The 26,894-nt window shown below is 36.8% G+C and overlaps 7 protein-coding genes and 1 pseudogene across 10 annotated transcripts in view; 6 read left to right on the top strand and 2 right to left on the bottom strand.

The window, feature by feature from the left end:
• Positions 1-3,099, top strand: part of LOC17878842 (CMP-sialic acid transporter 1) — a 40,847-nt gene extending 37,748 nt beyond the window's left edge. The window contains exon 14 of the mRNA XM_023779269.1: positions 3,012-3,099. The gene's annotated coding sequence lies outside the window, so the exon portion shown is untranslated. The remainder of the gene's footprint in view (positions 1-3,011) is intronic.
• LOC17880467 (crooked neck-like protein 1) lies at positions 157-3,301 on the top strand. Its single transcript, XM_006283169.2, has 7 exons — positions 157-1,366; positions 1,672-1,737; positions 1,843-1,987; positions 2,085-2,303; positions 2,402-2,615; positions 2,706-2,901; positions 3,012-3,301. The coding sequence occupies exons 1-7, from the start codon at positions 207-209 to the stop codon at positions 3,127-3,129; spliced, it is 2,118 nt and encodes a 705-aa protein (XP_006283231.1). The 5' UTR covers positions 157-206; the 3' UTR covers positions 3,130-3,301.
• A 526-nt stretch (positions 3,302-3,827) lies between these two features.
• LOC17877882 (COP1-interactive protein 1) lies at positions 3,828-6,336 on the top strand. 3 transcript variants are annotated; one of them, XM_023779264.1, is made up of 4 exons: positions 3,828-3,902; positions 4,333-4,362; positions 4,468-5,317; positions 5,406-6,336. In XM_023779264.1, exons 2-4 carry the CDS (start codon positions 4,344-4,346, stop codon positions 6,235-6,237), a joined length of 1,701 nt encoding a protein of 566 aa, XP_023635032.1. In that variant the 5' UTR covers positions 3,828-3,902; positions 4,333-4,343; the 3' UTR covers positions 6,238-6,336. The 3 variants fall into 3 exon arrangements, with proteins under 3 accessions (XP_023635032.1, XP_023635034.1, XP_023635033.1); XM_023779266.1 differs by lacking the exon at positions 3,828-3,902 and adding an exon at positions 3,928-4,012; XM_023779265.1 differs by lacking the exon at positions 3,828-3,902 and having other exon boundaries at positions 4,282-4,362.
• Positions 6,337-7,172: 836 nt separating this feature from the next.
• LOC17880472 (COP1-interactive protein 1) lies at positions 7,173-14,282 on the top strand. 2 transcript variants are annotated; one of them, XM_006282369.2, is made up of 4 exons: positions 7,173-7,407; positions 8,017-8,085; positions 8,913-9,081; positions 9,188-14,282. In XM_006282369.2, exons 3-4 carry the CDS (start codon positions 8,988-8,990, stop codon positions 13,861-13,863), a joined length of 4,770 nt encoding a protein of 1,589 aa, XP_006282431.1. In that variant the 5' UTR covers positions 7,173-7,407; positions 8,017-8,085; positions 8,913-8,987; the 3' UTR covers positions 13,864-14,282. The 2 variants fall into 2 exon arrangements, with proteins under 2 accessions (XP_006282431.1, XP_023634950.1); XM_023779182.1 differs by having other exon boundaries at positions 8,909-9,081.
• A 781-nt stretch (positions 14,283-15,063) lies between these two features.
• Positions 15,064-17,338, top strand: LOC17879443 (probable GABA transporter 2). The gene is made up of 7 exons (XM_006283656.2): positions 15,064-15,291; positions 15,403-15,633; positions 15,850-15,947; positions 16,051-16,237; positions 16,314-16,444; positions 16,533-16,769; positions 16,866-17,338. The coding sequence occupies exons 1-7, from the start codon at positions 15,207-15,209 to the stop codon at positions 17,253-17,255; spliced, it is 1,359 nt and encodes a 452-aa protein (XP_006283718.1). The 5' UTR covers positions 15,064-15,206; the 3' UTR covers positions 17,256-17,338.
• A 273-nt stretch (positions 17,339-17,611) lies between these two features.
• Positions 17,612-18,646, bottom strand: LOC17879683 (E3 ubiquitin-protein ligase SINA-like 7). Its single transcript, XM_006285240.1, has 2 exons — positions 18,494-18,646; positions 17,612-18,268 (listed from the first exon to the last, which is right to left on the bottom strand). Exons 1-2 carry the CDS (start codon positions 18,644-18,646, stop codon positions 17,612-17,614), a joined length of 810 nt encoding a protein of 269 aa, XP_006285302.1.
• Positions 18,647-20,382: 1,736 nt separating this feature from the next.
• On the top strand, positions 20,383-21,962 carry LOC17879357 (putative protein TPRXL). Its single transcript, XM_006284154.2, has 2 exons — positions 20,383-20,862; positions 21,176-21,962. Exons 1-2 carry the CDS (start codon positions 20,586-20,588, stop codon positions 21,787-21,789), a joined length of 891 nt encoding a protein of 296 aa, XP_006284216.1. The 5' UTR covers positions 20,383-20,585; the 3' UTR covers positions 21,790-21,962.
• A 1,645-nt stretch (positions 21,963-23,607) lies between these two features.
• On the bottom strand, positions 23,608-25,354 carry LOC17877544 (annotated as a pseudogene).
• Between the last annotated feature and the right edge of the window lie 1,540 nt (positions 25,355-26,894).

The following is a 26,894-nucleotide window of genomic DNA, read 5'->3' as shown; positions in this document are numbered from 1 at the left end:
TTATTAAACTTTTTCACCATTGTCCGCACTAATATTATTGGGCTTAGATATATATACTTAACCTATCGCGGCCCATTAAGAGCCCAATAAAAAATGCGCCTGTGTTGTTTCTTCTCTCTATGTTCGGGTTCTCAATCCTTTTTCTTCTTCCCCTCTTTTACCCATAAATCTAGAAACCCCAGAAAAAGCAAAAACCGCGAGCTCTCATGGCCTCCGGCGGAAAAGATTCCGACCGTACCTTAGGGTACATGACCCGCAAAGATACTGAAGTGAAGCTTCCAAGACCTACTCGTGTCAAGAACAAAACTCCGGCGCCGGTTCAAATCACCGCCGAGCAAATTTTGAGAGAAGCTCGTGAGAGACAAGAAGCTGAGATCCGTCCGCCTAAGCAGAAAATCACTGATTCCACTGAGCTTTCCGACTACAGACTCCGCCGGAGAAAGGAATTTGAGGACCAGATCCGTCGCGCCAGATGGAACATTCAGGTTTGGGTCAAGTACGCTCAATGGGAAGAGTCGCAGAAGGATTACGCTCGTGCTCGGAGTGTATGGGAACGAGCCATAGAAGGAGATTACAGGAACCATACGCTTTGGCTCAAGTACGCTGAGTTCGAGATGAAGAACAAGTTTGTCAACAGTGCGAGAAACGTTTGGGATCGAGCTGTTACGCTTCTTCCTCGTATTGACCAGCTTTGGTACAAGTATATTCATATGGAGGAGATACTTGGGAACATTGCCGGAGCTAGACAGATTTTTGAACGGTGGATGGATTGGTCTCCGGATCAACAAGGTTGGCTCTCCTTTATTAAATTCGAACTTAGGTATAATGAAATCGAACGTGCTAGAACGATTTACGAGAGATTTGTTCTTTGTCATCCGAGAGTATCTGCTTATATTAGATATGCTAAGTTTGAGATGAAGGGTGGTGAAGTGGCGCGTTGTAGGAGTGTGTATGAACGTGCCACAGAGAAGCTAGCTGATGATGAAGAAGCTGAGCAGCTCTTTGTGGCATTTGCTGAGTTTGAAGAACGCTGTAAGGAAGTAGAAAGAGCTAGGTTTATCTATAAGTTTGCTCTTGATCATATTCCTAAAGGCAGAGCTGAGGATTTGTATAGAAAGTTTGTGGCTTTTGAGAAACAGTATGGTGATAAGGAAGGAATTGAGGATGCCATTGTTGGGAAGAGGAGGTTTCAGTATGAAGAGGAAGTGAGGAAGAATCCTTTGAACTATGATTCATGGTTTGATTATGTTAGGCTAGAGGAGAGTGTGGGAAACAAAGATAGGATCAGAGAAATCTATGAGAGGGCTATTGCTAATGTTCCACCTGCTGAGGAGAAACGATATTGGCAAAGATATATCTATCTTTGGTGAGTTTCTTTCTTTTTTGGTATACTGATTTTGCCAATAACGCATTATCGATTTGGAATTGGAATGTTGGCTTCTTAGGCTGTTCATTGTTTTGATAGCAAGGTTAAGTTTAGTGTCCTTTAATTAAACTATTTGAGTTTGGTCGTCTTAGTTCTATCACACCGGAGTCACTAATTCTATCGATACACTAAATATATGAAAACAGATGCTTGCATTCCATGGAAAGCTGTTCTTGTTGTATTTTGATAGGTTATGGTTCTGTGGTTTTCTCAAATACTGACACTGATGTAACTATTTGATGTAGGATTAATTATGCATTGTATGAAGAAATTGAAACTGAAGATGTTGAGCGTACTCGAGATGTTTACAGGTATGCTTAAGTATATATTGATTTATGAGATGTCCATGAGTTTCTTCTCAAATATCACTTGATAGTTTACACTGACTATTTTTCGTTCTCTTGCTGAATTTTCAGAGAATGTCTCAAACTTATCCCCCACAGCAAATTTTCTTTTGCCAAAATATGGTTGCTCGCTGCACAGTTTGAGATCAGGCAATTGAATCTCACAGGTGCACGACAGATATTGGGAAATGCAATTGGAAAAGCTCCAAAAGATAAGGTTAGCCTGATAAATGGTTTGATATACTTTTTCATTACTCTCCTTTAAGCATACACACATGGTTATTAACTGCGGGATTTTTTTCTCCTGGAAATAGATATTTAAGAAGTACATTGAGATCGAGCTTCAGTTGGGAAACATAGATAGGTGTAGAAAGTTATATGAACGGTATCTTGAGTGGTCTCCTGAGAATTGCTATGCTTGGAGCAAGTATGCTGAATTAGAAAGGTCTCTTGCTGAAACCGAACGAGCTAGAGCTATATTTGAACTTGCAATATCCCAGCCAGCTCTTGACATGCCTGAGCTGCTATGGAAGGTATGTTTTTCCAGTCATAAGCATTCATTCATAGAAGTGAGATTCCTCAGACTATTGAACCCAATTGGATCATTGAAATTCTATATTGTTTGTGGCAGGCATACATTGATTTTGAGATATCAGAAGGGGAATTAGAGATGACCCGAGCTTTGTATGAACGACTCTTAGACCGTACTAAGCACTACAAGGTGTGGGTTAGCTTTGCAAAGTTTGAAGCTTCAGCTGCAGAACTAAAAGAAGATGAGAACGAAGATGAAGACCAAGAAGAAGGTGTTCTTGAACACAAAAAGGAATGTATCAGACGTGCTAGAGGTAACTTTAAAACTACGCTTCTTTATATGAGTGTTTATGATACCTTGTGACACGTTTTAACTGTTTTCTCTCTATATTTCTTCCACTCAGCGATTTTCGATAGAGCCAACACATATTACAAAGACTCTGCACCAGAGCTGAAGGAAGAACGAGCTACACTCTTGGAGGATTGGCTGAACACGGAGACGAGCTTTGGTAACCTCGGGGATGTTAGTATCGTCCGGTCAAAGCTTCCAAAGAAGCTCAAGAAGAGAAAGCAGATCACCAGAGAAGACGGTTCAACAGAGTACGCATTGCTTATACATTATACCTCGATTTGTTATGTTTCAAATGTGATTAGAGTTGAATGCTAAAAGCTTAACGTGAATAAAAATTGTTTGAATCTCTCATTAACAGGTACGAAGAATACATCGATTATATGTACCCAGAAGAATCGCAGACAACGAATCTCAAGATTCTCGAAGCTGCATACAAATGGAAGAAACAGAAGGTCGCTGCTTCTGAGGAAGATTAAGATTCCTAAGCTTCTTCTTTTAAAATTATTTGAAATCAAAATCAAAACTGTGAGTTGTTTTGTATTCTCTTCTCACTTAGTTCTCTCTGTACATCGTCACTCATCCTGTTTGATTTAGCAGTAATTTTTGTTATCCAAGCACCAATCAAAAAACTCAAATCTGGTTTCTTCATTCCGGTTTATGTTCTTTGATCTTTCGGTTTACGAAATTCTGAAACCTTATCTTAATAACTTCATCCTTTCGTTTATTAGTGCTTTTCTATTTCACCTTGAGGCGACTAATTAAACCTTTAACGTCACTTAACAACTTGCATCACAAGCCATAAAAATTTGCCACGTGGCATGATTACGGCTGCAGCGGAACTAGTGGATATCGAACCAATCACGTCCTCCGAGCAAAATATCGAGAGAATGAAGAAGACGAGAATTTATAGCAAAACTCATTCGTTTGTGAATCGTTCTAATTGGGTTATTTCCGTAATTATGAACCAACTTCAATGGCAATTTAGAGAACACAGGTAGTGCCAAATTTTGCATTCCCTCCTCTCGTAAAAGCACACCAAACAATTAAAAAAAGAAACACCTTTAAAAGATAAATATAATTTAGATTTTTTAAGAAAATTACACAACCTCTCGTTTTATCTGAGAATTTGCTAAAATCTTGTCTTCCAAATTCTTTTTTGGAAAAAAAAAAAAGAGTTTTAGATCTTTCTATGTTCTATCTTTTTCAGCTTTCAGCCGCAGGGTGAAAGCTAAATTTCGATTTTTTGCCGGTGAAAATCTAAACCTTATTAAGTTCTTTGCTTTGAAATTGCATCAATGGTGGAACCCAGTTGTTGTTTATTTTTTCTTCTTTTTTTTCTCCTTAATCGTCATTCTCTGTGTAGGGTTCATGACCACGACCTTCGTTTAGTTTACATCCTCTTACATTGTCTCTTCAATTTTTATTTCTCTAATCTTCTCTATGACCATGATGAAAGCTGCATTTGATGTGTCTTTATAAATTTTTCTACTCTAATCCTAATGATAAACCTTAACTATAAAGATTTCTTGGGATACAAGGAATTGATGGTTTGCTCGATTTCATTGTCAATGTGTTGGTTTTTTCATGATCATTTTTGTTTACTTACATGCCAAGTTACAGATTTGCTTCTTGTTTGTATATGTTATGAAGTCTGATCGATGTTGTTTGTTTGTTTTCAGAGTGATTGAAAATGGAGGAAGCAAAAGCAGGTGATGATTATTTCAATGATTCCTATGTTTTTGAATTCAATGATTCCTATGTTTTTGAAGTTTTTTTTTGTTATGTAAGATTATGTTCGTTATGTACTTATGCAGAAGTGGAGAAGAAGTTGTCTGTACTTTTGAAGTTAATTCAAAACAAAAACAAGATCCCAAAGGTTACAAAGAAGGAGCTTGTTGGGGTTGTTGAAGATCTTCACGAGCAGTGTCGCTTACTTTACTATGTGTTTGATGATTTGGGAACTAAACATGGAAGAAAAGCAAAATTGGGTACAGATTCATCCTCAAGGTCTAGTTCGGATTTGGATTACTATTCTTCAGAGGAGATAGAGACCAGTAATGGTAGTGAAACATTGAGCTCGGATTACGCGCTGTTGCTAAGAAAGCTTCAAGAGACAGAGCTAAGAAATGAAGATTTGGAGAAACAAGTGAGCAGACTCAAAGAAGAAACTGTGTTTTTACGCGATCAAAACATGGAAGTGGCTGGAGATATTGAAGGTAAGAGAAACGAGGACAGGGACCATTTCAAAGGCTTGATGACTAAAAGTGAAGCTGCATTGTTGCGTAACCAGAAAAAGGAGTTGGAAGTGGAGCTGAAGAATAAAACCAATCAAGTTTCAGAGACGCAAATGCGATTGAAGCGTTTGGAGGAAGAGGCAGAGAAAAAAGCTAAGGCAGAGATGAAGATTGTTGAAGAAAAGGTAGCTTTGTGGAACAAAGTACAGAAACTTGAAGCGGGCGTTGAGACTTTACGGAAGAAGAGAAAGGAGTATAGTGAAGAGATGAAGAGTAAGATCACTGAGATTGATCGTCTTAAGGAAGAGAATCAGAAGCTGCAAACAAGAATCGGAGAGATCGATGAAATTGGAGACAAGAGTAAGAAACTTGACAACCAAGTTACTGATCAGCCTAAACTAGAGAAGGAACAAGAAGACATCATTCAACGGTAAGAGAGGGAAACAAGATTTTGTAAAAAGCTTTTAAATTGAAGTTTGTTGTTGTTACCGTTGAAATTTAAAATTCACTGCATGCAGGCTATCAATGGAGACTAATGATCAGAAGAAACTTCTTAAAGAACAAAAAGATGCCAATGATAAGCTCTCAGAGGATCAGAAGCAAATGAGACGTTGGTCGTTTGGTGGTTCGAAATTGAATACAAATCTTCTCGAGAGGAAGATGGAAGAGTTGGCTGAAGATTTCCGAATGAAAATGGAAGATCATATCCGTATACTGTACAGGAGGATCCATGTAGCCGAACAGATACACCTAGAGAGCAAGAACAGCTATATCAAGACGCGTGACAACACACAAGTCCAAGAAAACAGAGGAAACAGAGACAACACACAAGTACAAGGAAACAGAGGAAACAGAGAAGATTTCAATGTCTCTGAAACCCAATTCAAGAAAATCAAAGAAATGGTGGAGAAAGGGCTTGCAGGACCAGAGATGGCGATAAAGAAGCTAGAAGAAAGCGGGGGATTAGTGAGCCGAGTCACGAGATTAGCTAAAGAGATCGATACAGCGAAAAAGTGGGTGAAAGAGAAGGACAACAAGACGAAGCATGAGGTTGAAACGCTAGAAGCAAAGCTAGAATGCAGAGAAGCACAAGAATGTTTACTAAAGGAGAAGCTATCGAAACTAGAGGCGAAGCTAGCAGAGGAAGGAACAGGGAAGCTGAGTCTAGCAAAGGCAATGAGGAAAATAAAAAAGCTTGAGATAGATGTGAAGGAGAAAGAGTATGAGTTGTTGAGCTTAGGAGAAGGGAAGAGAGAAGCCATAAGACAGCTTTGTGTTTTAAATGATTATAACCGTTGTCGATATGATGATCTCAAAACTTCCATCTTCAACGTTGCTCTTCACGCTTAAACTTCACTTCTTCCTCTTCCTCTTCCTCTTCTTCTTTGGTGCAAAACTGTAAATATTATGTTGCAAGATTTGAGTATTTTTCATTGTTGTAAACTTGTAAATAACATATCTTAACTTTATTTTTCAACTATTTTTTAATATTGAATATCATATTATTGGAAAGTTAGGTTAGTTTATTTCAAAATGTTTTTAAGTTTAACATAGGATTAATCCTCATGGGATTGTAATTGAAATCTTATCACTCCAATCTCAATTATAGTTGGTCATTATATATTAGGTACAATATCATACTTAAATTGGAATTTTATATAAAATCTATTAGCTTTTATAACAAAAGAAATCTAGAGAAGAATTTTCTTGTATTATTCATGAATAAGAGGAAAATCATAATATGAATGAACATGTTGATTTAATTAAAAAGAAAAGAAGCATAATGTGAAGAAAAAACCTATCAATAGAAATAAATCACAAAGAATTCAAACTAAATAATAAATAGGAGAAAAGGAAAGAAATATAATTGAAAATAATAATTTCTCCTTATTTAAAAAGGAAAGAAATAAATTAGTCCAAATTTCTAATGTGAATACTCCTAAGAGGCATATTTATTTCTCAAAAAAAACAAGGCGGGAAAAGCACTTGGTTATGGTGAGGCGTTAATCATGTGTTAAGATTAATTACGGCATTAGACATGCCCTAAACCAAAAAAAAATAAATATATCTAATTTGATTTTACATTATCGGTGGCAAAACCGTAAATGATAAACTACAGTCAAATGATATTTTGACCGGTTTGACGAGAATTTGAAGAGGAAAGAAATAGCGTTAGTGGCAGAAGCATAATAATCTGGATAAAGAGAGGGGTGTTTGTGGAAGACGAGTTTCCAAAAAGATTCCCCCAGTCATCATCGTCTCCTTCAAAATTGAAAAACACACACACACCAAAAAAAAGGTAGAGCTTTCATAACTGTTCTCTCCTCTCAAATAAGTCCAAACCAAACCAAATCGCCCTTTTCTCTTCTTCTTCTTCTTCTTCAATCTCTCTCCCTCGCTCCGATTTCAATTTCGTAATCTCTTATCATCTCTGTAAACTCACTCACGCACATCAGAGAGAAGAGATTTTTTTTTTGTTTTTCCTGGAATTTTTGTCTCCTCTGTAGCTTCCGTATCCAGGTAAAATTTCTAGGTTTCGAACGGATTTTATATGATTGTTTTGGTAGCTTCGATTTCTCCGCGTGATTTTGATTGTTGATGTAGAAGTAGTCTCAGGTTGCTTTGATTCTTCGATCAGCTTTAGTTTACGCGTTAGTTACATAGTTTTTGATATAGATCAATGGATCATGAAGAGAATAAAAAACGTTTGGTAGTTTAATCTGTGTAGATGATGATCCTTTTGACTGGGAAAATTACGAGTTTCTTGTTTGTCTCGTTGAGTAGTTTTTGATCATTTGCATCTGATTGTTTTACAGTTGAATCAATTGGATTATTGTTGATTTCGTTCATTCATAGTAGTGATAGGGTTTTATATAAGGTGAATTAATGTTATGAGCTTCACTTTCCAAATCTTGTTCTTGTTCTTGTTCGTCTTCAATGTCTTTAGCGATTGGGTTTATTGTGTTTTCTGTGGCAGTTCTGGCTATTTGAGACTGGTTTTGTGATGCTTAAGACACTGTAACTGATTTATCCTTCAGATTTTTATGCTTCTGTAACCCTCTCACAAGTTTTGAATTACATACAATTCTCGGTTTTCACACATGAATTCTCCTCTTTGATTTTATACAGGGAAAAAAAAACCATTAAATCGATTTTGGATCTTCGGTGGAGCTTAAAGGGAAGTTTGAGATTAAAAGGGTAAGAGAAACTAAGTAACTCTCTTCCTTTACTACCTCTACTTACAGTTTTACTAGTAACTTTCTCTTTAAGAAATGCTTATTTAAGTAGTAGTATTTGAATGATCGGATCGAGATTGTTTTTGTTGAGTTGAAACTGTATTTGTTTATGGTTTGTTAAAGGTTAGTAGTAGTAGTAACATATAAGAACAAAAAGAAACAACTCACAGTTTCCTGAGGTATGAAAATTGAATAATGATAGCTGTCTTTTATCGTTCTAGAGGTATGTGCGTGCTTTCTGGTCCATTTCCAAAATTGCTGAGGTGGCTCCACATGAGATCTTTTGTCTAAGCCAACAAATACCAATCAGATTTCAAAATATTAGACCACAAGCACTAATAGTGATTTAGCTTTAATCACAAGTTCTATGTTCTATCATTAAACTGTTTTTTTTTTTTTTTTTTTTGTTTTTTTGTAACCTCTGTTAAAAGTAAGTTACTTAATGATGGCAAAGGCTATGAATCTATGATCTATCTAATGTTTTCTTTGCGGGCCCCACGAGTTCTATTATTTATCTGCATACCTTGTCAGGGTTCAATTGCTGGATCTATCTACTTCTATTATTATATTCTCTTTAGTGTAAAACATCAAGATTGCTTAACCTATGATCTGGATTCTGTAAAAGCCAAATTATTATTAGTTTGCTAATTTGTAATTATATAGAAACATAAATGTGAAAAGGATGGTACTTCTTTTCTAATTAAATAATGGCATTTAATTTGAGCAAGTTAGATTTGCTAGTCTTAACGTTTCTTCTGATAAGTTTCTCTGTGAATTGTGTGAAGACAGGTCCTGTTTGGTCACAGTTGAAGATTGAGGTTCTTTGATTGATTATATTTGGTTAAAGAAACTGAAGAAAAAGAGATGAAAAAGCATAGGTTTAGAGAGACCTTGAAGTCTTTCTTTGAGCCTCATTTTGATCATGAGAAAGGTGAAATGCTTAAAGGAACTAAAACTGGTAATTTTTCTATACTACTAAGTTGTGTTTCACATGTCAAATGCAATTCCATAGATCTTGGTTTAAAAATTCCTTGCATGAAAAGTACTCTTATTACGTGATGCAGAAATAGATGAAAAGGTGAAGAAAATCTTGGGAATAGTTGAGAGTGGAGACATCGATGAGGATGAATCTAAAAGACAAGTGGTTGCGGAGTTAGTGAATGAATTCTACAACGAATACCAGTCTCTGTATCGCCAGTATGATGATCTAACTGGAGAGATTAGGAAAAAGGTCAATGGGAAAGGAGAGAGCTCCTCTTCATCGAGCTCAGACTCGGATTCTGACCATTCTTCTAAGAGGAAGACCAAGAGAAATGGAAATGGAAAAGTAGAGAAAGATGTAATAGGTGCCTTGAAGCAACAAATCGAGACTGCAAATCTTGAAATTGCTGATCTGAAAGGGAAGTTGACGACGACTGAAGAAGAAAAAGAAGCAGTAGATTCAGAGCTTGAAGTAGCTTTGATGAAGTTAAAAGAATCAGAAGATATTAGCAATAAGTTGAAACTTGAAACTGAGAAGTTAGAGGACGCAAAGACAACAGCTCTGAGTGATAACAGGGAACTTCATCAGAAACTGGACTTTGCTGACAAAACAGAAAATGATCTGAAGCAGAAGTTAGAAGATATTAAAAAAGAGAGAGATGAACTGCAGACTGAGAGAGACAATGGTATTAAAAGATTTCTAGAAGCTGAAAAAGTTGCAGAAGATTGGAAAGCAACGAGTGATCAGCTCAAAGCTGAAACTTCTAATTTCAAGCAGCAGCTAGAAGTATCAGAGCAGCGAGTTTCGGAGCTGACCAGTGGTATGAATAGTGCAGAGGAAGAGAATAAATCTCTATCCTTGAAAGTCTCGGAGATTGCAGATGAGATCCAACAGGCTCAGAACACCATACAAAAACTCATTTCCGAACTGGGGGAGATGAAAGAAAAGTACAAGGAAAAAGAGAGTGAGCATTCTAGTTTGTTGGAGTTACATCAGACCCATGAGAGAGAATCATCGAGTCAGGTGAAAGAATTAGAAGCACAAGTAGAATCATCAGAGAAGTTGGTTGCAGATTTGAACCAAAGCCTGAACAATGCAGAGGAAGAGAATAAACTGCTATCTCAGAAAATAGCAGAAATCTCTAACGAGATTCAAGAGGCGCAGAACACCATACAAGAACTCATGTCTGAGTCTGGACAGTTGAAAGAGAGCCACAGTGTGAAAGAGAGAGAACTTTTCAGTTTGAGGGACATCCATGAGATTCATCAAAGAGACTCATCCACCAGAGCAAGTGAATTAGAAGCTCAACTGGAGTCCTCAAAACAGCAGGTCTCAGATTTGAGTGCGAGTCTGAAAGCTGCAGAGGAGGAAAACAAAGCTATCTCCTCGAAAAACTTGGAAACTATGGACAAGCTCGAACAGACGCAGAACAGGATACAGGAACTCATGACTGAATTGGGAAAGTTGAAAGACAGCCACACAGAGAAAGAGAGTGAGCTTTCTAGTTTGGTGGAGGCACACGAGACTCACCTGAGAGATTCATCAAGTCATGTGAAAGAATTAGAAGAGCAAGTAGAATCATCAAAAAAATTGGTTGCAGATTTGAACCAAAGCCTGAACAGTGCAGAGGAAGAGAAAAAACTGCTATCTCAGAAAATAGCAGAACTCTCTAACGAAATACAAGAACTCGTGTCTGAGTCTGGACAGTTGAAAGAGAGCCACAGTGTAAAGGAGAGAGATCTTTTCAGTTTAAGGGACATCCATGAGACTCATCAAAGAGAATCATCCACTCGTGTGAGTGAATTAGAAGCTCAACTGGAGTCCTCAAAACAGCAGGTCTCAGATATGAGTGTGAGTCTGGAAGCTGCACAGGAAGAAATCAAAGCTATCTCCTCGAAAAACTTGGAAACTGTGGACAAGCTCGAACAGACTCAGAATACGGTCCAGGAACTTATGGCTGAATTGGGAGAATTAAAAGGCCAACACAAAGAGAAAGAGAGTGAACTTTCTAGTTTGGTGGAGGTATACGAGGCTCACCAGAGAAATTCGTCGAGTCATGTGAAAGAATTAGAAGAGCAAGTGGAATCATCAAAGAAATTGGTTGCAGAAGTGAACCAAAGTCTGAACAATGCAGAGGAAGAGAAAAAAATGCTATCACAGAAAATAGTAGAACTCTCTAACGAGATACAAGAACTCATGTCTGAGTCTGGACAGTTGAAAGAGAGCCACAGTGTAAAGGAGAGAGATCTTCTCAGTTTGAGGGACATCCACGAGACACATCAAAGAGAATCATCCACTCGAGTGAGTGAATTGGAAACTCAACTGAAATCATCAGAACAACGGGTTGTAGATTTGAGCGCCAGTCTGCATGCTGCAGAAGAGGAAAACAAGTCCATATCCTCGAACATAATGGAAACGAAGGATGAGCTCAAACAGGCCCAAAGCAGGGTTCAGGAACTTATGACTGAATTGGCAGAGTCTAAAGATACACACATACAAAAAGAGCGTGAGCTTGCTAGTTTGGTGGTGGTACACGAGGCCCATAAGAGAGATTCCTCAAGTCAGGTTAAAGAATTAGAAGCACGGGTGGAATCAGCAGAGAAACTGGTTGAAAATTTGAATCAGAGGCTGAACAGTTCAGAGGAAGAGAAGAAAATGTTATCTCAGAGAATTTCAGAAATGTCTACTGAGATCAAGCGGGCAGAGAGCACCATACAAGAACTCATGTCCGAGTCCGAACAATTAAAAGGGAGCCACACTGAGAAAGACAATGAACTTTTCAGCTTGAGGGATATCCATGAGAATCATCAGAGAGAATCGTCCACTCAGTTAAGAGATTTAGAAGCACGACTTGAATCATCTGAACACAGGGTTTCGGAATTGAGTGAAAGTCTGAAGGCTGCAGAAGAAGAAAGCAAAACTATGTCGATGAAAATCTCAGTAACCTCAGATGAGCTTGAACAGGCACAGATCATGGTACAGGAACTCACAGCTGATTCGAGCAAACTGAAAGAACAGCTCGCTGAGAAAGAAAGCGAGCTTTTACTTCTGACAGAGAAGGACAGCAAATCACAGGTGCAAATAAAAGAATTAGAAGAAACAGTAGTGACACTAAAGCGGGAACTAGAATCCGCTCGTTCCCGTATTACAGATCTTGAGACAGAGATTGGAAGCAAGACCACTGCAGTTGAGCAATTGGAAGCGCAAAACAGAGAAATGGTTGCTAGAGTCTCAGAACTTGAGAAATCAATGGACGAGAGAGGAACTGAACTCTCAGCTTTAACTCAAAAACTTGAGAATAACGAGAAGCAATCATTGTCCTCAATTGAGAGTTTGACAGCTGCGGTCGACGGCCTACGAGCAGAACTAGATTCGATGTCTGTTCAAAAGGAAGAGTTGGAGAAACAAATGGTGTGCAAAAGCGAGGAAGCCTCAGTGCAGATAAAGGGTTTGGATGATGAGATCAATGGTCTGAGACAGCAAGTGGCCTCACTTGATAGCCAGAGAGCAGAACTCGAGATCCAACTTGAAAAGAAGTCAGAGGAGATCTCTGAATATTTGAGTCAGATTACAAATCTAAAAGAGGAGATCGTACATAAGGTTAAAGATCACGAGAATATCCAAGAAGAAAGAAATGGTTTATCTGAGAAGATTAAGGGTCTTGAACTTGAGTTAGAAACTCTACAGAAACAGAGAAGTGAGCTTGAAGAGGAGCTGAGAACAAGGACAGAAGAGAACGTTCAAATGCATGATAAGATCAACGAAGCATCTTCTGAAGCAACGGCCTTAACAGAACAGATTAACAATCTGAAACATGAGCTTGATTCTCTACAGTTGCAGAAGAGTGAAACCGAAGCAGAACTTGATAGAGAGAAGCAAGAGAAATCAGAATTGTCGAATCAGATCACCGATGTCCAGAAAGCATTGGTAGAGCAAGAAGCTGCTTACAATAAGCTAAAAGAGGAACACAAGCAGATCAACGGACTGTTCAAAGAATGTGAAGCAGCACTCAATAAGCTAACAGAGGATTACAAAGAAGCTCAAAGATCATTGGAGGAGAGAGGTAAGGAAGTAACATCCAGAGATTTTGCAATCGTGGGTCATGAAGAGACAATGGAGAGTTTACGTAACGAACTGGAAATGAAAGTAGACGAGATTGAAACTCTCATGGAGAAGATCAGTAACATCGAGGTTAAACTACGTTTGTCCAACCAGAAACTGAGAGTAACCGAACAGGTACTAACGGAGAAGGAAGAAGCTTTCAGGAAAGAAGAGGCTAAGCACTTAGAGGAGCAAGCATTGCATGAGAAAACTCTCACGGTGACACACGAGACATACAGAGGTATGATCAAAGAGATAGCAGATAAAGTGAACATAACAGTAGATGGGTTTCAATCCATGTCGGGAAAACTCACGGAGAAACAGGGGAGATACGAGAAAACGGTAATGGAGGCATCGAAAATACTGTGGACCGCCACGAATTGGGTGATAGAGAGAAACCACGAGAAGGAGAAGATGAAGAAAGAGATAGAGAAGAAAGATGAAGAAATAAAGAAGCTTGGAGGAAAAGTAAAAGAAGATGAAAAAGAGAAGGAGATGATGAAAGAGACTTTGACGGGACTAGGAGAAGAGAAAAGAGAAGCGATAAGACAGTTATGTGTTTGGATCGATCACCACAGAAGTCGTTGCGAATATCTTGAGGAGGTTTTGTCAAAGACTGTTGTAGCTCGAGGCCAAAGAGTGTCGCAGCGAGCTTAAGGGATCGTGCTCCACGGGTACGTTGTTCTTCTTCTCCCCACAAGTCTGAGTTCACCTCACATCGATGTTTGCGGACACTATGTTAGATATGTGGTTATAAGGTTTTGGGATTGGATCAATCAAGGTCGAGAAGTTTATATTTTTGGTTGGGTACATTTTGTGTATTTGTGTCGGTGCAGTTTTTATTGGTTTGTGTAACTTTTGTTGATTTTTTTTTTTTTTTAAGTCAATTTGGTTTTTTTATTGTGAGCAAAGTGGTGGTTTTTATGGGAGGGAATAAAGGGATTCACAGTTTCACACAAATGGGATTTTGTATAGAAGAACGTTAATGCATGTTGTTTGGTATAGTGAATTGTTTGGTATTCGTTATATCAATTTCATTGACAAAAAATGAAATACATGGCTTAGAATCTTGCAGAGTTTTTGCAGTAACAGTGAGCTGTATCTCGACTTAAATATCTCTAATGTGAACTATATTTTAGTTTTGGTTTCCTTTTTATTTTGAATTCCTAGTGTTTTTTTTGTGCATACCAAAAAAGTCAGCCATGTGAATGATAAACAAAAAAAAAAATAGTCAGCCAGAGCAAGACGGGTAGGTGATGTTAGATCAAATCAATTCCAAAACAAGTTTGATATTTCCTAAATCGAGGTTAATACAAAATAAAGTACAAATGGCAATATCTTTATTCTTAAACTTATTAAAAGTCTATCTACCTGTTTAATGAGTTTATTAACCTCTACTCGCTCCTATAAAATTAGTGATAAAGATATATTGAACTTAGTGATAATCATGTTTTTACAAATTTGAAATTATTTAATATATTTAATTAATTCTTCAAGATACACTTAAAATCAAAATTCATTACAATTTAAATAAAATATACTCTGTGATGAACACCAATTTGAAATTTGTTTCCATATAACATATTTCCTGTATTATTATTTTTAAAATTCTGTCATTTTTTGTAATACAAAATCTCAAATAAACACACGTAACGTAAGTGGAAAAGTATTATTTTTGCTTATGATGATAAATACATGGGAAAAAAAGAGCAAATCCGAATAAAGGGGGAAAATGCAAATTATGTCTCGTTTTCCCACTGTGACAGGTTGGTGTTTATCTTCTTTAAAGAAACAAACGGAATTTAAAAAAACACATATTTTATATATAAATTAGCAAACGATGACTATCACCAGCTAACATGCGCTCAAAAACTCCATCACCTTCCTTCACCCGTGCTCTCCATCATCATCATCATCATCATCAATTCCATATATAATTCCCAGAAGAAGAATCTTCTTCTCTTGTTTCCTGTGTTGTTGTTGTTAACTAAATTCTGTCAATGACGGATCCTCCTAGACCCGACCCGTTTCCTGTTACCCGACTCGAATCCGACGCCGGTGCTCTCTTCGTCCTCCAATCTAAAGGTTTTTTTTATTATTACACTTCTCCGATCCTTCAATATACTGATGAATTCAAATATCTCCGTGAATTTTTGGAATTTTTAATAACTTATTTTTGTAAATAAAAATTCTCAGGCGAGTGGTGGCACGCCGGGTTTCATCTAACGACGGCGATCGTAGGTCCGACGATATTGACATTACCTAACGCTTTCAGAGGATTAGGATGGTGGTTAGGGTTTTTTTGTTTGACGACTATGGGTCTCGTCACTTTCTACGCTTATTACCTCATGTCTAAGGTTCTTGATCACTGTGAAAAATCCGGCCGCCGTCACATCCGTTTCCGGGAACTCGCCGCCGATGTTCTTGGTGAATATTATCATCTCTCTCTGCAAATCTTTTCTTTTGTTTTTTAGTTTATTTTTGGGTAAAATCCGTAAAGATTGGATCGACTTGGATACTTTGACCTTCTTGCTTGTTAGATTTGGGTTCACCCGCACGTGTCTCGGTTTTGGCTTTTATCTGATGTCATGGTTTACCTAACCGGTTTTTGGATTTTGAACCGGTTATTTCTTGTGGTTGCAGGATCTGGATGGATGTTCTATGTAGTCATCTTTATTCAAACAGCTATCAACACTGGAATTGGTATTGGTGCCATTCTTCTCGCTGGTCAATGTCTTGATGTAAGTTATTAAGATTACTTGTTAAACAAGGAACTAAGAAACTGTGATGGTCATTGTTTAGTTTAATCCCTCTTCCTCTGTTTTTGTTTTTGTTACTAAACAGATAATGTACTCGAGTCTTTACCCACAAGGATCCTTGAAGCTTTACGAGTTCATTGCTATGGTCACTGCTGTGATGATTGTTTTGTCTCAGCTCCCAAGTTTTCACTCTCTTAGACACATTAACTTTGTGTCTTTGCTTCTCAGCTTAGGTTACACTTTCCTCGTCGTTGGGGCTTGTATTAACCTAGGTAGGATGGTTTTTTACATTTATGGAAGACACAACAGCTACTACTACTACTACTACTAATGTTTTGGTTTCCACAGGTTTGTCTAAAAATGCTCCTAAACGTGACTATTCTCTAGAGCATTCGGATTCAGGGAAAGTTTTCAGTGCATTCACATCGATTTCGATCATAGCTGCTATTTTCGGGAATGGAATATTACCCGAAATACAGGTGAGATATGTTAGGAATTTATTCATTCAAAAGATTATATATGTTATTATGAGCTTGTGGTTTATGTGATAATTATATATCTATGCAGGCAACTCTTGCTCCACCAGCCACAGGGAAGATGTTGAAAGGACTATTGTTGTGTTATAGCGTGATCTTCTTCACGTTTTACTCTGCTGCTGTTTCTGGATATTGGGTTTTTGGTAAAAATTCGAGCTCTAATATTCTCAAGAACTTGATGCCTGATGAAGGACCGACTCTGGCTCCTATTGTGGTGATTGGCTTAGCGGTCATCTTTGTTCTTCTTCAGCTTTTCGCCATTGGCCTTGTAAGTTTAACTAGTATCAACGTATAGGAGGTGACTTGGCTGTGAGACGAGTGACTTAACGTTTAAAAATGTTTCTTGTTTTCGGTAATTGGTTAGGTGTATTCTCAAGTTGCTTATGAGATAATGGAGAAGAAATCAGCGGATACAACAAAAGGGATATTCTCAAAGCGCAACCTTGTGCCTCGATTGATACTAAGAAGTCTATATATGGCGTTTTGCGGATTCATGGCAGCGATGCTACCGTTCTTTGGGGATATAAACGCGGTGGTAGGAGCGTTTGGGTTTATCCCACTAGATTTCGTGCTGCCAATGCTTCTCTACAACATGACCTATAAGCCAACGAAACGGAGCTTCACATACTGGATAAACATGACGATAATGGTTGTGTTCACTTGTGCGGGACTCATGGGAGCTTTCTCCTCCGTTAGGAAACTTGTTCTTGATGCTAATAAGTTCAAGTTGTTTAGCAGTGAAGTTGTTGATTAGATGCTTACGATAGTATGACAAAACACGTAGACATACTTTTTTTCTTTCTTGTGGCTTGTTACACATGTACATGCATTGTTTGAGTCGATTCCACCAAATGAAAATATCCAAAATCATACAAAATGCAAAACCAAACGAGTTACAATCCTCACATCTCTACCTTGACCCAACAAAATCAACTCTAAACTGAAACATTGTTAAATCAAAACCACTAGGATCTGATCTTAATTCATCAGGCCAAAAGCTTATATTACAGAGAAAACATAAGAGATAGAGCAAGTTTACACAAATACTACCAAACACAAAATCAAAAGGAGCTTCTTCTACTGTTCTACATTACCCCAAGATTCTTACTCTTAGTTCAACTTCTCGATGCAAAGCTTCATCTCCAACCGTTCACCACGCAATAAACTGTGGCAGATCCATATGTTACCCGCTTGAGGTCTTTCGAAGCATTCAAGAATTCTCGTCACTGTAAATTCGTGACTCGTCATAGGTTTCCCATCCACAATGTAGGGGAGTGCGATATGATATGAGAACTCTCCTACTTCAAGAGTTGCTGGTGCAATGATACTTACATTTACACACACATCATCCGTCTCCTTAAAACACTGCACTGCAAACAATAGGCGCTCTTTACACTCCCTTTTAATAACACAAACCTTATCTTTGATGTTGATACGGACATCAAAGTATTTGCCACAAGTGAAGACACCAGACGTGGTAGTATCAAGAAAATGTTGGTAGAGATCCTTGTAGGGGCCAGTGTAATCACATCCCAATGCAGGGCATGAGCAGCGAGGGAAATTGCATTCCTTTACATGACTTTGTTTTTTCCAATAAGACAACTTTGCAGTACAACCATACTTGGCATTTGGGCATGGAACACACATTGATTCAAGAACTCTCTCCATTGCTATGCAACGGTTTTTTCCAAAAGGCAAAGCACATGCATGGCACTTATTACTCAGTTTTGGACAGCAAGAAGAGCAAGCCAAGTGCCCTTCACCACACTGCCAAATAAACCAATGAAATAAATGACAATCAAAACAAGATTTCAAGAAAAACCCTAACAAAACATTTTCAACTTTAGACTTTTATTATATCAACTAACCAGCCATAGAACAAGAAGATAGATCTGTAACCTAAAGATTGTAACATTTAATTATAAAGTCTCGGCCTTTAGATCTAAAGTGGTCACAATTCCAAAGAAAAAAGGAATTGATAAGAAACGTAACCTGGAAGATAGGAACAGTGAGTGGCTTGAAGCAGACATGACAATGTAGAACATCAAGATACATCATGGTAGAAGATGTTTTTTCATTTGTTCGTTGCTTCTTGTGAATGTGAATCTCTCTCGAATCATCTTCATCCCTTGAGGCACTCGCCATATCGATTAAGCTTCTTCACTCAAGAATGAAAATGGAAGTGATACAGGTTAATTAATTTAGGAGATATATATATGAGTTTTAACCGTAGTGAAATGCCCTTTAGTCTTCTTCTTCTTAATAGGCTCAGTTGAGTATAGGAACCCATTTATTATTGACTTTAAACGGAATACGAAGAGTTTAGTGGGATAAAGATAACGACACGTGTCAACTTACAAAAACTATTGTTCTTGAGATTGAATACTAAACTTTGTATTATTATATTGGCTGTTTATATTGGTGAAATGATTGATTTGTTTTTTTTTTCGTCTGTTTATTTCACCGTAATTTTGGGAACTTGGTCGATCAAGACTCCAAAATCCATCCGCATGATAGTTGATAGGTTTATATAAAGATGATCTTGTAGTGTGAAATTAACTAGCAATATCGAGAAAACAAAAGTTCCAGTTTTGGTTATGCACGTATGTAGTTACGCATCCAAACTATATACTAGTACCAGTATAAACTTAACACTGTTTGATACTAAGAAAAAGAAGTTTGAAAAGGTAGGAATGGTCCTTGTAAACTATATATGGCAATCGTATATTTATGAGTTATTATGACCCATATACACTATATTTTCATTATTTTGTTAAAAAGGTGTCAAGAAATGGTTTCAAGAAAGGGTCGTATATTTATGAGTTATTATGAGTTTATAACCCATATAATTTTCATTATTTACTAGAAAGTTTGAAGAAATGGTTTGCTTAAAGTAGGGAACTACTAGAGAGGGCCACAAGACGATCTCATCTACATATATATATATATATATGTGTTGTGTATAATATCATATTTGAGAGATATGATTTGAGGATCTTCATCATAAATGACAAATTAAATTGACGTGGGGACAATAACATGTACTATATATAAATTAGTACTACTATATAGTATTTTTATTTATTTATCAATGTGATGTACTGTATTAGTAGTGATTTAGTATTAAATATGTCTAAGGTTTTACGTGATAAGATTAGGAACGAGCACGATTAGTCAACGTACAAGAACCTAACTCGTTGTTTCTTTTGTTTGCTACATGTCTCCATTGCAACATAGATAAAAAGAGTTAAAACTCGTTTATAATATATTAAACATACATGAAAACTTTAAAACAGCCAAAAAAATATCTTCATAAAATAAATTATATCAATGTTGTTAATAAATTATGAATGTAAAACTACGTATATATGTGTGGATTAAAACTACTTATTTTTTTTTTAGTATACTATATCAAATTACATTATATAGCCACGTGAAAATTCCACCAAGCTCGGATACGCGTACATGTATATATATATATATATGATATCTCCTCTCACTTTCCTGATCATTTAATGATTTTTAATCATCTATTCACCTAATATTTTTTGAGCTTATGGGTCAAACTTATCTATCAAATTACTCTAAACATGTATATTTATAATGTAAATTCAGCTTTGTGACTTGCATAACTCCTACGAAATTACGGTCAGTTCAAAATTAGTTGAGAAACTTTCATCATTAATAAAAGCTAAATTTGACCACATGATGAGCCAAAACAACTTGGACCAAAAACATAGAAATTTTTAGCTTTCACTAAGAACGTCATTATCGTGGGGATTAAGTGTTTAATCAAGTAAGAAGCATTAATTGCAATATCTTCACGTACATATACATAAAAGAAGTGAACGCAGACCGTGAAGCTCATAAGCAAAGAGACCATTCATAATTCACCACCAAGTACCCACTTCTCTCTCTCTTCTCTCCATACATATATACAACCATCAATACGTAACAACCACCAAAGATCACAACTCACAGCCTTCCATTTCCCTTAGACTTATTGGTAAACATACAGATTTTCGAGATTAGATCAATTTGTGTCATTCATTTTCTTCTTTTTGGTACGAAAAAATATTAAGAGATGGAGATCAAAGTCAAACCAACGACGATGATGGCAACTAAAGAGGAGGATGATATTAAGATGAAGAAGATGAAAGACTGTGTGGTGATTGGTCAAGAGTCAGATCATGAGGAGGTTAGTAGTAAAGAACAAGAAACTATGAAGATCTTGGATGGTGAGTCAAAACAAAGCCAAGATGAAGAAACTAGACAAGCTGATTCTAAGATTACAGAGTCACCATCATCATCATCATCATCATCAACAACATCACTTGAGATGCATAAGAAGTTGGAAATTGGTAAGTTTCTGATCTTTAATTTGTTCCCTTTATATATATATTATCATCTTCTTTCTTCTTTTGGTATAACCACTTCATATTTGGAACCAACTAAATTATATATACATAAAACAATTTAGTCAAAATAATGTATAAAACCCCTTTCAAGATTTGTCTTATATTTTTACCAAATCTTAGAAATTTGGATGAAAACTATATATAAATATAGCAATTTCTCTTTCTTCAGTTTTTACTTTTCATTTGTTGAGAACATAGATTATCTCTATCTCTAGTCATATACTTTATATATTTATGCAATATATATATTTTGCAGAAAAAAACTTTACGAGTCAAAAGATCACCAAAAAGGAAGAGAATCATAATAATAATGTTTCTAACATGATGAATAAGCACAAGAAGACGAGTTCATCACACGTATGGGACTGTGGGAGCAGTCTCTACGACTCGTTCGAGCTCAACTCATTCAAACGTCAACTCGACTCAGCCATCTCAGCTTCCTCCGCCAGAACTATGTCCATGTCTCGCCTCCCCGACCGCCGTCTCCCTCCTCTCATCAGCTCACTCTCACCGGAGAATCCTCCACTGCCGACAACTTCTTCTTCTTCCTCCTCCTCCTCGGGGGTCAAGAAACACTCGAACAAGATCTCTCGTTCTCTCCAGAGGTTCTTGAAGTCAGTTTTCAAACCTAAACAGCAACAAAGCTCGAGCAGTACTCCTTCTTCTCCGGTCTACAAGGCGTTGGGTCGAGGCGGAGGGGGAGGAGATAAAGAACGATACTACGTCGTTTATGATAAATCAGGTTCGTTGACAACTATTCCAGAGTCAACGGAGAAGGAAGCAGTGAGCCCTGAGATCAACTCTCTCGTTAGGAAAACCGTGTCCGAGAGATTCCCGGCGAGTCGAGTCGTTGGTATTTCATGTGCTTGAATTATAATATCATAATCATAATCTAATTACATTACATTACATTAATTACGTCGTGTATTTGATATAAATTAATATCTATCTATATCATAAACATGTTATGATGACTTATGAGATTAATTAGAGTCTTCTTTTCCTTTTTTTGTTTGTTGTAAAATAAACATTTTGGAAATGAATAATTGTGTTGAATGTAAAAAGTTTTGATGCATTTATGATATAACGTATACGTATATAGTAACCGTGTTAGTTTAATTAGGTTGATCTACCTTTTAGAATATGATGCGTAACAATAATAATAGTATTGGCTATAAAAGAACCTACGTGACGGGTGTTGTGTTAAAAAGTTGAAAAATAGAAGAATGTCATTTTCATGGTGAGTATTGAGAAAATTAGGTATGGACTCACACTATGTGTGCGCGTTTTATTTATTATGCACATTAATTATTCTTTTTATGTAATGAAATTGTGTTAACCACTACATACATGTATATATAAAAGTTAAAATATGAATTTGTGTTATAAATTTCGTGATGTTTGCGCGACATGAAGTAGGGTCTATGTGATAAGTCAATTATAGTGTTCCTTATAAATGAATAGTATATAGTATACATACACCTTTGTTTTTTTTATTTAATGCATTGCAACGTCTTCAGTAACGTTGATGTTTTGATGAGATATGTCTCCTCTATACCTAAAACATTGATACTAAAAACTAAAATTTATACGTTTTGCTTTGAATCTACGGAAATTGATGTCCAAATAATCTATCTATAGACATTTCTCTTGAGATTTATACATTTTTTATATATATATTTTTTTGCCATTTTTGATATTTTAAATTCAGTATTTTAAACAAATATGCGTATTTTTAATGTTCATATGCACAAAAAACATATGTTATTGATGATTTATTGTCGTCCATGCTGTGATGTTGATGCTGGTCTTATGGACATTATAATATGTACTCATGTAACATGTTGTAAGGTATGAACAACTGTTAACAATTCTATTCTTGTTTATGGAATTTGATTTTTAAAAATTGATATGTCTATTTCTTTTTTTCTTTTTTGGTTCTTCTTCTCTCTTGGGTTACTTATTCCACCTAATTCCCCATAATCAAAGGGTAACCAGTGAATGTAAAAGATATGTGAAAATGGTTTAATAAATTCAATAGAAGATGATTAAAAAAGCCAATATACATTTCTCAAAGTGTTTGAATGACAGATGTATTTGTGGCAACAAGTAAACAATCTAATGGATTCAAGTGTCACGTTTCATATAATGTATTTTTCTTTTTTTTTTTGGAGTTAGCAGGAGGTGTTCATGTCAGTTGTTGAACTTTCCTCTAAATGTATTTCTTTTTTTTCCTAAATGTGTAATTTAAAAAAGATGTGATACTATGTCATTGTTTGTTCTCTTTTGCTCTGTTTCTTGATCAAAAGATGTAATTATTTGTTCTGTTTTGCTCTGTTTCTTGATCAAAATTTCACTTTTCAGCTTGATTCCCTAGATCATTCTTGCAGGTTTCAATTTGTATTGATACTCTTTACATGCACAGATGCACTAACGTGGCTAATTTTGTTAACTCACTGTAATAAAGAAACTGTGATCCATTACAAGAAGAGAACAATGAGTGCTAATTCTCTTAACAAAAGATTATTCACCATTGTAAGTCAAAAGGAGAAAACAATGACACAAGTTATAAAACCAAAAATAAAGTAAAAGAAGAAGAAGAGAGTTATCAAAGGAACAACAAATAAAAGACATAAGAGAATCTTGGAACGCGATCGATCTTTTAGCAACTTTACAACAAAACTGAGGTTATTTAAGCTTTTTGAAACCAGAAAAATATCTTCTTCCTCTTTTGGTCAACATAGTAGATGATAAGCTGAGGTTGTCTGAGATTATTTGGACATTGCACTTGGCTGAAGCTACTCTACGGATCTTCTGAAGTTGCTTGCATACTTTCATTACATCTTCACCATCTGGTGTATTGTAGTACAATGTCACATTCTCAAGATTCGGCATTGTCTCTAGGAAGTGCTTGACATGTTCTATCTGCTCCTCTATCTCATCGATATCACAGTTTTCACGAAACTTCAATATCTTAAGAACCTTCACCGGACTTGATACTAGACAATTACGAACGACAGTTCCCAAGGAATCATCTGGACATTTGCACAAGCACCCGTCCTCGTCCTCACATTTATCTCCAAATATGTGTTGCAGTCCCTGAAACATAATGGAATCAGTTTCAACAAAACCAATTGTGTGTAAAGTGTGTTAGGTTGTTAATGTCAAGAATGTGTATGTTACTTGGAAGATGAGGGTTTCTAGATTTGGACAGTTCTTGAGTAGAGCTGACAGTGATTCCCATTCTACGCATGGTTCAACTGTCAACTGCATCAGGCTGTTGAATACAGGTATTGTTTCACTGCAGTAATTGAGTACCTGTAATAAAAATTATCCATATCAACAATATCATCACCAACTTGTCAATTGTAGCATACTAAAAAAAGATTAAGAGAAGAAAAATGGGACTGGCCTTAAGAGTGTCACAAGACAAGAAGAGGATCTTAACATTGCATATTCCCATGAGAAGATTTTTCAAATTAATCTCGTCTTCGGGTTCCAAGTTATCTTCTGATGAACATGTTACATGTACGATCTGATCAGGTGTCAATCGAAGTCCGACACTAGCTTCAACAAGCGAATCAAAACTCACTTCTCGATACCTATCGGCCATACTATCAGAATATTCTAGGTGAACCAGATTTGGATTATCAAATAATAGTTGCACATTCTCATTAGCCTCATCAACATCTTCAACCTCATAAAAGGTTTCAGAACGACAAAACTTTAGTCTGGTATAGACAAAGTCAGGTAGCCAGGCATAGGATCCAAATAGTTCCAGTTCCACTTCAAATTAACCAACACTAATTCTTCGAGCACGTGACAACCAGACACAAGCTTGTTGAACGTGATGGTATCTGTCTGAAAATAATCAAGATATAAAATCTTGAGCTTCGGAAGAGAAACATCACCATCTACAGAAAAGTTGACACCATCTTCAAACTCGATCTTTAGCCTCACCAATGTCTTGCTCATAAATATCTTAGAAGGCAGAGGATAAAAATTCGATCTCGAACAATAACCAAGAGACGTAGGGATGCGAAGATCAATATCTAACACACCACGTTTCAGCACTTTTTGTATCCATTCAAGAACCCAATATTGATCAACAACATCTTTACACTTGACTTGGAATCTGTTCAACGGGGATTTAGCTTTCGCTTGCAAAAGCCAAGACACCGTCCACGAAACTCATAAAACTTTCAAAACGTTCAGAATACTTGTTACTCTCTCGAGGATAGAAATAGATGGAGTCATCAAAGTCAAGATTTGGTACAAAAGCAAGCAAAGGCTTCCACCTTTTGGAAAGAGCAGTAGTTGAAGCAGCTTCTTTAGTTGGAAGGAATGATAAGATGTGACAAAGCATTGCGTATGGTAAACCGCTGATTATATCTCTAGAACCATCAACAACATTCTTTTTCTTTTTCGATTTCATTTTTGTGACAGATACAGAACAACCACACTTACAAGTTATAACCTGAACAAAGACATGTAACTTCTCGTAAGATATTCGAAATAATATGATTCCACATAACAAACAAGGTCTTTGAAGTATCTATGAAACACTAAACCACATCAGAGACAACGGAGAACAAAAAAGAAAAAGAAATGCTAAGAACGAAACAGTGACAAATACACTACAAAACTATTACTTTTTTTTTTGCTAAAATGCAAATATTCATATAAATGAAAGAGTTTGGTTTTACAAGATAGTGTAACCTTACAAAAGTTGGTTTCTTGGCAAAAACTAGAAAAAACAAGAAAGCAAAGCAGCCCAGAAGATAAACCAGATCAGTGCAGCCAATGACTCATAAGCTTTTTGAATTGCTTATTGTATTGTCTGGCAGTGATTGAGTTTTTGATTTCACGGTCAATCTGTTTGAAGATCTGAGAAGGCAGCACATGGGTTTGGTTGTGGTGCAAGTTGTTCCGCTGTTTCCATATAGCATAAATGACTGCTTGAGCCGTAAGTTTGCGCAACGTAGATGGGGAGCCCGAGTTAGTAGATTCCATCCAAGTAAGAAGCGTTGGCCATGAATGAAAGTTCAAGGGAGAACGGTCAAGTCTTAAGCTCACCCTATGCCAAAGAGACAAAGCTGATACAGGAAAAGAGATAAGAAGAATGGCACGTGTGGCACGTGAGAAGGAAACAAGTTGCTGGACACGTGGGAGACGTTTATTGGCTGTGGTTTGATAGAAGAAGAGTTAGATCGTGAGCTGAAGCGTATAAGGAGAAAAAAAGATCAGTTGTGAAAATTAATCAGAAAATTATTGATAGTTGTTATCTTCTTCTTCTTCTTCTTAGTTTCTTAACTCTGTGATCATGGTGTTGTACTCATCTTGCTGAGCTGTTTCTTCTATCTATGCTCAAGCTTGTGAGATTTGGATTCTCGTTTCATGAACGACGATTCAATTTGGTGTTTGTGATTTGGATTAAATCGATAACTACGTTTTTCGTTATCAAAAGCAAAATCACAAGTCAAGAGAAGATGATCTCTTGTCTCCTTGTGCAGGGAGCAGAAGTCACACATAGAGTTAATTTGCATGCCCCAGTTTTCCAGCCTAGATTTTGTTGGCAACCGATTTAGGTTGGCAATCCACATGGTGAAAGCGTGTTTAGGAGTAGCCCCTTTAAACCAAACCAGATTTGCCCATCGCACTTCCTCTTCCCTCGGTCTTAAAGAGGACCAAGTTCTTGAAGCATCAAAACCTTCACAAATTCTACCATCCACTTCCCATTCAAAAGTGTCTTGTCCCCTTGATACATTTGGAAGGTCAATGGTAGTTAAATGGACAGAAAGGCTCAGAGAATGATCTGATCTTGGCTCAGCAAGAACCCATCCCGTGTTGTACTCCTGGCGGTGAAGTTGAAGTGGTGGTTTTTGGGAAGTGTTGTACTCCTGGGGATGACACGTGTGACTCTATGTTTCGTGTGCTGCAAGCTTCAACTTCTTTTTATTTTATTTTATATCAAT

This window comes from Capsella rubella, unplaced genomic scaffold (assembly GCF_000375325.1).
Source record: "Capsella rubella cultivar Monte Gargano unplaced genomic scaffold, Caprub1_0 scaffold_7, whole genome shotgun sequence".
NCBI classification, from domain to species: domain Eukaryota; kingdom Viridiplantae; phylum Streptophyta; class Magnoliopsida; order Brassicales; family Brassicaceae; genus Capsella; species Capsella rubella.
Note: the sequence above shows the minus strand (reverse complement) of the source record. Positions and strands in the feature narration are given on the sequence as shown.

What these genes read in the sequence shown, in the direction of transcription:
- LOC17880467 (XM_006283169.2), top strand. Translation starts at nt 207, where the DNA reads ATGGCCTCCGGCGGAAAAGATTCCGACCGTACCTTAGGGTACATGACC. An exon ending in CAAAGATATATCTATCTTTG is followed by an intron (nt 1,367 to 1,671) that starts GTGAGTTTCTTT and finishes TATTTGATGTAG; the next exon opens with GATTAATTATGCATTGTATG. An exon ending in CGTACTCGAGATGTTTACAG is followed by an intron (nt 1,738 to 1,842) that starts GTATGCTTAAGT and finishes CTGAATTTTCAG; the next exon opens with AGAATGTCTCAAACTTATCC.
- LOC17877882 (XM_023779264.1), top strand. An exon ending in CAAGAAGACATCATTCAACG is followed by an intron (nt 5,318 to 5,405) that starts GTAAGAGAGGGA and finishes CACTGCATGCAG; the next exon opens with GCTATCAATGGAGACTAATG.
- LOC17880472 (XM_006282369.2), top strand. Translation starts at nt 8,988, where the DNA reads ATGAAAAAGCATAGGTTTAGAGAGACCTTGAAGTCTTTCTTTGAGCCT. An exon ending in GCTTAAAGGAACTAAAACTG is followed by an intron (nt 9,082 to 9,187) that starts GTAATTTTTCTA and finishes TACGTGATGCAG; the next exon opens with AAATAGATGAAAAGGTGAAG.
- LOC17879443 (XM_006283656.2), top strand. Translation starts at nt 15,207, where the DNA reads ATGACGGATCCTCCTAGACCCGACCCGTTTCCTGTTACCCGACTCGAA. An exon ending in GAATATTACCCGAAATACAG is followed by an intron (nt 16,445 to 16,532) that starts GTGAGATATGTT and finishes ATATCTATGCAG; the next exon opens with GCAACTCTTGCTCCACCAGC. An exon ending in AGCTTTTCGCCATTGGCCTT is followed by an intron (nt 16,770 to 16,865) that starts GTAAGTTTAACT and finishes GTAATTGGTTAG; the next exon opens with GTGTATTCTCAAGTTGCTTA.
- LOC17879683 (XM_006285240.1), bottom strand. Translation starts at nt 18,646, where the DNA reads ATGGCGAGTGCCTCAAGGGATGAAGATGATTCGAGAGAGATTCACATT. An exon ending in TCACTGTTCCTATCTTCCAG is followed by an intron (nt 18,269 to 18,493) that starts GTTACGTTTCTT and finishes TTTATTTGGCAG; the next exon opens with TGTGGTGAAGGGCACTTGGC.
- LOC17879357 (XM_006284154.2), top strand. Translation starts at nt 20,586, where the DNA reads ATGGAGATCAAAGTCAAACCAACGACGATGATGGCAACTAAAGAGGAG. An exon ending in GCATAAGAAGTTGGAAATTG is followed by an intron (nt 20,863 to 21,175) that starts GTAAGTTTCTGA and finishes TATATTTTGCAG; the next exon opens with AAAAAAACTTTACGAGTCAA.